The sequence below is a fragment of the Mastomys coucha genome, unplaced genomic scaffold (genome assembly GCF_008632895.1).
Source record: "Mastomys coucha isolate ucsf_1 unplaced genomic scaffold, UCSF_Mcou_1 pScaffold21, whole genome shotgun sequence".
NCBI classification, from domain to species: Eukaryota; Metazoa; Chordata; class Mammalia; order Rodentia; family Muridae; genus Mastomys; species Mastomys coucha.
The window spans coordinates 97,349,130-97,358,453 of record NW_022196904.1 but is presented as its reverse complement, the minus strand read 5'-3'; the positions used below and the strand labels follow the sequence as shown (position 1 = coordinate 97,358,453).

Below are 9,324 nucleotides of genomic sequence, written 5' to 3'. Positions count from 1 at the left end.
CTAATAATCAATACCCTGGTCATCGCCCTACTGGTACTCTCGAGGGTAGTCATCTGGACTTGCCATGATACTCATCCGGGTATTCTCCCTGAATATCGCTATCACTGATTTCCAACCCATTGTGAATGACAGGTTCTGTGGGTGCGGCACAGAACTTGGGGCACTTGCTGCCCAAGCCCACACATGCTCATTCCCTTGTGGGAAGCAACTTAGTTGGTGCCCATTTGTAGAGAAATGGTGGAGTTGTCCACTGGCCGTAGTGTCATAGATGTTCCTTCTGGTACCCTGCGCTAACATCTCAGCCTGGTTGGCTTCTTTGTTGGTTCCCATCTGCAGGCTAATCATAGTCTGGTCAAAGGGTATGTCTGTCTGCATCTTGGGATCCACAGAGATACCTCCGAGTCCCATAGGCTCTCATGCCCGCCTGGCTGTCACATTTCTTGGTTCCCATCTGTAAACCAATTACACTCTGGCCAGCCTTTAATTTTCCTTCATCAAAATGTCTTGTTTGTTTTTCTGCATAATTAATGCCAATGTCAATGGTTGTATGGAATCCTTTTGTTTTAGTCAGACCTACTAGAGCCACCAGCTTAGTCTGAACCTGGGTCATGTTGCCATTCTCAAAAAAGTCGTTTGCTTCAAATATCTCATGGGGCTTCATAGCTTTAATGAAGTTGCGTAGATCTTCCTCGGCCTGCTGGTCAAACTGGATGCGATCTTGTTCTTGACCTCGGCGCCTTAGGAAGGGCCTTTGTTGAAGTGGGTCATGGCTGTTCAGACGACAGGAAGGGGCTGCTCTCAGACTCTGGGGGGTCAGTCATCCTCCATGTTCCTGCTCTTAGTCCCAGCGGCTGCTGCGCGGATGATGCACGAGCTCGCTCCCCTGCACAGTGCTGGAGAAGCCAGAAAGCTGCAGGCAGACAAGGATGATGCTTCTAGGTTCTGAAGTTCCACCGAGGCTCCCAGTCGCTCTGGAGTGGGACCAGCTCCCCTGTTCGCTGCTCACTCCGCAGCTGTGCACGGGGACTTGAAGTTTTTGTCATCCAGAACTTTTACTTGTTTGGTTAGCTATTTTATAATATTTGTGACTATTGTGAAGGGTGTTGCTTCCCATTTTCTTTCTCAGCCTGTTTATCATTTGTATAAAGGAAGGCTACTTATTTGTTTGAGTTAATTTTATAATCTAGTCACTTAGATGAAGTTGTTTATCAGCTGCAGAAGTTCTCTGGTAGACTCTTTGGGATTGCTTAGATATACTATTATATCATCTGCAAATAGTGATACCCTGACTTCTTCTTTGCCAATTTGTTCCTCATTGATCTCCTTTTGTTGTCTTATTACTCTAGCTAGAACTTTGAGTACTATATTGAATAGATACAGGGAGACTGGGTAGCCTTGTCATGTCCCTGATTTTAATTTCTTCCAGTTTCTCTCCATTTAGTTTGATCTTGGCCATATATTGCTTTTATTATGTTCAGGTATGGGCCTTGATTTCCTGAACTCTCAAATACTTTTAACATGAAGGGGTGTTGTATTTTGTCAAATACTTTTTCAGCATCTAAGGAGATGATCATGTTTTTTTTTTTCTTTGAGTGTGATTATATAGTGGATTACCATTGATTGATTTTTTTGTATATTGAACCAACCTTGCATCCCTGGGATGAAACCTGCTTGATTATGGTGAATGGTGGTTTTCATGTGTTCTTGGATTCAATTTGTGAGAATTTTATTGAGTATTTTTCCATTGATAATCATAAGTAAAATTGGTCTGAAGTTCTCTTTCTTTGTTGGAATTTTGTGTGGCTAGGTATCAGAGTAATTGCAGCATCATAGAATGAATTAGGTGATGTTCCTTCTGTTTCTAGCTTATGGAATAGTTTGAGGAGTTTTGGTATTAGCTCTTGTTTGAAGGTCTGGTTGAATTTTGCACTAAAGCCATCTAACCCTAGTCTTATTTTATTTTTTATTTTTATTTTTTGGTATGGAGGTTTTTAATTGCTTCTATTTCCTTAGGGGATATGGGCCTGTTTAAATAGGTTACCTGCTCTTGATTTAACTTTGGTATGTGGTATCTGTCTAGAAAATTGTTCATTTCATCCAAATATTCTAGTTTTGTTGAGTATTGGCTTTTGTAGTAGGATCTGATGATATTTTGAATTTCCTCAGTTTATGTTGTTATAACTTCCTTTTCATTTCTGATTTTATTACTTTGGATACTGTCTCTGTGCCCTCTAGTTAGTTTGGCTAAAGTTTTATCTATCTTGTTGATTTTTTTCAAAGAACTATCTCTTGTTTTTTTTTTTTTTTTTTTTTTTTTTTTTTTTTTTTTTTTTTGATTCTTTGTACAGTTCTATTTGTTTCTACTTGGTTGATTTCAGCCCTGAATTTGACTATTTCCTGCCTTCTATTTCTCTTGGATTCATTTACTTCTTTTTGGTCTAGGGCTTTCAGGTGTGCTTTTAAGTTGTTAGTGTAGGATCTCTTGAATTTTTTTTATGAAGACCCTTAGTGCTATGTTCTTCCTCTTAGCACTGCTTTCATTGTGTCTCATAAATTTGGGTATGCTGTTTCACCATTTTCGTTGAATTTCAGGAAATGTTTAATTTCTTTTTTTTTAATTTCTTCCCTTACACAGTTATCTTTGAGTAGAGAGTTATTCAGTTTCCATGAATATGTGGGTTTTCTGTTGTTTTTGTTGTTGATATCTAGCCTCAATCCTTCATAATTTGATTGAATGCATGGTGTTATTTTAATATCCTTGTATCTATTGAGGCTTGTTTTATGAAAAACTATATGGTCAATTTTAGAGAGGGTACCATGAAGGGCTGAAAAAAAGTATATTCTTTTGTTTTAGGGTGAAATGTTCTGAATATACCTGTTAAATCCATTTGGTTCACTACCTCTGTTAGTGTCACTGCATCTCTGTTTGGCTTCTGTTTCAATGCAGGCCAGGAGTTTAAGGAGGCAGAAATCATGAACACAGGGAAGAAGTTTGTATTGTTTCAACCTTGGTTAGACAAGTTTCTTTTTGCAGAGGGTAGTAGTCAATGCAGAGGCCTTTAAATGATCAAAATACTCTATGTGCTCACCTGAATATGGATTATCTATATCATTCTCCACCTTACAATCCACAGAGAACTTTATCAAAGGGGAATTCAAATGAATTTAAGTAAAAGCTGGAAGGTGGAGAGAAGCACTCTATAATGCTGAGTTGTAAATATAACATGACTGTTGCACAATTAAAATGGTTACCTGCACAAGATCTGGCCAATCCACATTCCAGCAGGAATGGAAGGAAAAAATACTTCTGTTTTCTCAGCACTATCAGAGGAGCTATTGACAGGTGATGTTTCTTGATGACAGAGAGTCACTTTCTTTTAGGAACAAGCATGCTGGTATGTTATTTACCCAGTGGATGTCCATATACCCATCTGCATATGTGAAACATCAATTATACTCAGAGGTTATTAATAAAAATGGAATAAAGGATAAAATTATATTATAATCTCCCAAATAAAAGAGATAATTTAAAATGTTTAAATGAGATATTGAATTGAGCAGGAGTAGATGAAGTATGGGCACTGTATGAACTTAGAAGGAGATAGTGCTAGGTGGATATGATCAATATAAAGTATGAAGCTTTCAAAATGTAAGAGAAATTTGCAGATAAATCAAGGATGGATTCTTCTCTTCAGACTCCATGATTAGATCATGACCAGAGTCAAAGACCACAGATCAGGAGCTTTATGAGTCTACAAGGTCCATCCTTATAGATTAGCCTTTCTACAATATTTCTAGGACTTTTAGTCTGTTTTTGCTTTTTTTCTTTTTTTGAATACGTCAAAAATAATTTTCCCATTTTTATTAGTTATCTTATTTATTTACATTTCAAATGTTTCCCAGTTTCCCCTCCACAACTCCCCTATCTCCTTCCCCTCCCCCTGCCTCTATGAGGATCCTCCCCCACCAGCCCACCCACTCCTGCCTCAGTGCCTAGCATTCCCTTTTCCTGGGTCATCGAGCCTCCACTGGTTCAAGGGACATCCCTCCCATTGTTGCCAGATAAGGCAGTCCTCTGCTACCTATCCAGCTGGAGCCATGGGTCCCTGGCTGTGTACTCTTTGGTTGGTGGTTTAGTCCCTGAGAACTTCGGAGGGGGGAGGGGAAGGTGTCTCATTTGTTGATATTGTTCTTTTTATGGGGTTGAAAACCCCTTCAGCTCCTTTAGGCCTTACCCTAACTTCTCTACTGGGGTCCCCATGCTCAGTCCGATGTTTGGCTACCTGCATCCACATCTGTATTGGTCAGACTCTGGCCTAGCCTCTTAGGAGACAGCTATATCAGGCTCCTGTCAATAAGCACTTCTTGGCATCAGCAATAGTGTCTGGGATGGTGACTGCAGATGGGATGGATCTCTAGGTGGGGCAGTCTCTGAATGGCCTTTCCTTCAGCCTCTGCTCCACTCTTTTGCCCCTGCATTTCCTTTTGACAGGAATAATTCTGGATTAATATTTCTGAGGTGGGTGGGTAGCCCCATCCCTCAGATGGGGACCATGTCTATCCACTGGATATAGTCTCTACAGGTTCTATCTTCCTTTTGTTGGGTAATTCAGATAATGTCCTCACTGTTGGGTCCTGGGAACCTCTTGGGTCCCTAGCATCTGGGACCTTATAGTGGCTACCCCCAGTTCCCATTTCCCACTGCTACATACCTCCTTTCAAATTCCTGACCCTCTGTACTTCTCCCCCATCCCCTCTTGTATCTAAACTTGCCCTTCTTTTCCCTCCTTCTCCTCTCTCTCTCTCCCAGATCCCTCTCTCCCTCTACTTCCCGATATTATTTTCTTCCTCTTCTGAGTAGAACTGTAGCCTCCACACTTTGGTGTGGTCTTCCTTCTCTTTGGGTTTCATATAGTCTGTGAGTTGTATCATGGGTATTCTGAGGTTTTGTTTTGTTTTGTTTTGTTTTTGGCTAAAATCCACTTGTCAGTGAGTACATACCATGTGTGTTCTTTTGTGACTGGGTTACTTCACTCATGATGATACTTTCAAGTTTCATCCAGTTGCCTGTGAATTTCATGAAGTCATTTTTTTTTTCTTTTTTTCTTTTTTTTGTTTTTTTGAGACAGGGTTTCTCTGTGTAGCCCTGGCTGTCCTGGAACTCACTCTGTAGACCAGGCTGGCCTCGAACTCAGAAATTCACCTGCCTCTGCCTCCCAAGTGCTGGGATTAAAGGCGTGCGCCACCCCCCCCCACCCCCCCGGCAAAGTCATTGTTTTTAATAGCTGTGTAAATGTACCACATTTTCTGTACTCATTCCTCATTGAGGGATATCTGGGTTGTTTCCAGCTTCTGAATATTATAAATAAGGTTGTTATGAACATAGTGGAGCATGTATCCATGTTACATGTTACATGTTGGAGTGAGGATAGGTATATTTATCAAATTTATCTAAAGATAACTAAGTGTTAATTCAAACACAGCCTGAAGTATTGAAATCTGTATTAGCCTGGTTTCAGTTGCTATAACAAATAGTTAAGATAATCAACTTATAAAAGAAAAGGGTCATTCCTGACAGAGAGTTTTACAAGTCTCATTCCCTGGTGGGTTGAGTCTACTGATTCATTAGGTTTCTATACCTTATGGTAGGGATGTGCAGCTGAACAAAGCCACTCAGCTCCTTGCCAATAAAGACAGAAAACTTCTGAGTGACTTATCTCTTTTATGATACATCTCAAGTAAAGTAAGTATTGCAATTAGGCTCACTGTTTAAATGCCTCTTTCATTCCCAAGAGAGCCATATAGTTATCAGACCTTTGCCAATTATACAAGCGAGACTCTGACCAATTAAAATCAAACCTGTAACATGCTTAAATATGAACAAGTTTGAAAAATATTAATGTAACTTAAAATTATGTTTAGCAATTTATATTTATATTATTAGTTTTATGCCCTTAAGTTAAAAATTAATTTGATCTTATTAAAAAACTCCTAGTTTTCTATGCAACATGAAATTTGAACCCCCATATTTATTGAAAAGCTAGTAATATACTATTACTTTTTCAATCAGAACACTTCATTTAATATTTCAAAGAGGCATTATTATTCTATGAAGTCTTTTATAATAACTGATGACTCTTAGAAAACATTTTTTCCACCAAGCTGTCTCTTCAGAGCACCCTTAATCTCATTATTCCTGAGGCTGTAGATGACGGGGTTCAACATGGGGATTATCACCATGTAGAACACAGACACCACCTTGTTCTGGTCTGTGGAGTAGCTGGACTTAGGCATCACATAAATAAATGTGACTGTCCCATATAATAGAGTGACTACAGTGAGGTGGGAGGTGCAGGTAGAGAAAGCCTTGTGTCGACTCTCAGTAGAGCACATCTTCAGGATGGTGATGAGGATGTAGGAATAGGAAATGGCTATGACAAACACTGTGATCACAATGATAGAGCCAGTAGAAAATGAATCAAGAATTATGAGGACACCATTATCAGAACAGGAGAGTTCAACTAAAGGAGTAAAATCACAGAAAAAGTGATTGACAGTATTTGGTCCACAGAAGAGGAAAGAAACAAAGGGAAGTGTAAAGGAAGAAGCATGAATAAACCCACCAATATAAGAACCTACAAGCAACTGGATACAGACTTGTGTGGACATTTTGGTTGAATAAAGCAGTGGGTTGCAGATTGCCACAAAACGATCATAAGCCATGGCAGCCAGAAGGAAGCATTCAATCGCCCCAAAGAAAACAGCTGAGCCAAGCTGGATGCCACAGCCAGTGTAGGAGATACTACTCCTCCCCACCAGCAAGTTGACAAGCATATTGGGTGTGACAGAAGAAGAGATGGCTATGTCAACAGAAGCCAAGTGGCTGAGAAAAAAGTACATTGGGTGATGGAGCTGGGAAGAGACTCTGATGAGAAGGATGGTGCTGAGGTTCCCAGACACAGTCACCAGGTAGATGCACAGGATGATGGTGAAGAGGATGACTCTAAGAACTGGGTCGTCTGTTAATCCCAATAAAATGAATTCTGTCACTGCAGTGTGGTTCCCATCCTCCGGGAAAGCCATGGGATAGTGTGGCTGCTGCCAGATCAAGGCTGTAATGGAGACATTAAAGGAGCAGATTTATAAATGACTAGTTTCAATTTCATTAGTATACAAATAATGCAATTATATTTAAAGATGGCCAAACATGTATTATTTACTAACCTGCAAGGATGAGTCTACAATTTAAATGTGGTTACCACAATACCCCTAAAAACCTTCCATCTCTTAAAAGCCTGTTTCTTTACATTACTTTTACCATTTCCTTAAAGTGAAAAATAAACATAGAATATCAATTAGAAAAGCAAATAATAATCAGTAGTATGTAATGAAAGATGAATGCATAAAATTTTATAAGAAATAGTTGAGTAGCAGCTAATATATTTACATACTTCTTTAAACATAAGCATGAATCTAAGTATTATGCATAGATACAAATCAGTAATTAATTTGAATGAAATTACAATATTTTCTTATATATTTTGTTTTTAAATCTGATATTATATTTGCCTCAAATACTAACTTAATCCCTATTTTTATATATTTGAAAGACATTATTTCAATTGCATGTCATTTCTAGCTTTTAAAATCAGAATTAGAACCTTAACTGTCAGAACTGCACTATTTAACATAGAAGTAATAATAAAGTTAAATAATAATAATCTTAGACTCCTTTCTACCTGAAATGATTGGATTTTTTGTAAAGTTTTTTAAAACAGGTATTGTGTAATATTTTCCTATATCGATAAATTTTTGTTTATATACCAACTAAGCAGGAATTTCAAATTATCAATAAAAATATCTATTGATAATTGTTAGTTATTTTAATATATTTAAAAGAGAAAATGCTGTTTTATCATATAATGTGAAATATTTATCCAATCAGTTTGATAACAACATAATAGATACTCAACCCATAGCTAAGACAATTTTAATTTGAGTACATTAATATTTTTCTCAGTTTATATATGAAAGCCATTCAGCCAGATTCATTATGAAAAGTCAGAGTCCTACCCTGAAATGAGAACTCATTTATCCTTCAGTGAAAAGTCAAGATTGCATGGTTATGTAGTCATCTTTTAGTGTTTGTCTCCCTTGAGAATAAATCCCTGAAGATGCTAAAGATTCAAATGTGAATTAAGTATCATGGAACATTGCTATTTCCTGTGGTAGATATTGAGTGAGTCAATATACAGACTAGAATAACTAAGCTCCCAAGATCCTGCCAATTCTCAAGAGATCAGTTTATCCTTTTGTTCTCTCTTAGGTGTTCATGCACAGTCATATAGGGTTTGTTTACTATTCACTACATCATAATATGAAAAATTTTCTAAGAAAAATTATTTCTAAGTTTAAATTATATTTGTACTAAATAAATAATGTTATAAAAGTATAAAAGTGAAACATAATTTCATTCATTCTATATATATTTATCAATAAGTATTTAAATTATCACCTTTAGCATATGCCATCAAATAGCCCAGAGGAGCATGAAGTGAAACTTTATTAAAATTTAAATAACAAAAATATACACTTCTATCATTGCATATTAAGGCAGAACATGAATGTTTTAAACTTACACAGTGAAGTAGAATTTAAAAGTGACTTGGATGTCTCCAAGAATAGAAATACAGTTCAAGTGTCACTATTGACTAGTGCCTTTGATGTAGATAGGTCGTGGGATAACACTAACTCTTCAGCCCAAAGAATTGGTGGTACTTTAGTTCTCATGCAAACCCTAATTTCAGAACACTGTAGCCCTTTATTGCAGGGTTGGTTTGACAATCACTACAATAAATACAACCAATATTTCTTTCAACATTTCTTAATACTAATAATTATGCTAAGCATTTCACATGTAGAGGATCTTCACAGTAAGACAGGATATAGATGGTTTTTTTCTTGTTCTCAGTATTTATTCGATAGAGCAAAGACTGAAGTACTCAAACAATTTGGATGCTGTGATTTTGACCCTTAAATGTCTAGTGGTGGATTAATATCTACAATCAATAAAAACTCAAGGCAAACCAAAACAAACTCAAAGTCGACGATCTACGCAATAATGAATTAAGCATTTCTTCAAATAATGAGAAAATCCCAATCTGTTGTTTGCCATTTTGTCTTATTTACAGTGCCCTTTGCCTTACAGAAGATTTGCAATTTATGTGGTTCCATTTGTCAATTATTGATCTTAGAGCATAAACCATTGGTGTTCTCTTCAGGAAATATCCCCCTGTGTCCATGTGTTCGAGGCTCTTCCCCACT

General features: G+C 37.4%; 1 protein-coding gene and 1 pseudogene across 1 annotated transcript; both read right to left on the bottom strand.

Moving 5' to 3' along the window:
• LOC116100847 lies at positions 1–768 on the bottom strand (annotated as a pseudogene).
• Positions 769–6,138: 5,370 nt separating this feature from the next.
• Positions 6,139–7,122, bottom strand: LOC116100846 (olfactory receptor 510). The gene has a single exon (XM_031384569.1). The coding sequence runs from the start codon at positions 7,081–7,083 to the stop codon at positions 6,139–6,141; it is 945 nt and encodes a 314-aa protein (XP_031240429.1). The 5' UTR covers positions 7,084–7,122.
• Between the last annotated feature and the right edge of the window lie 2,202 nt (positions 7,123–9,324).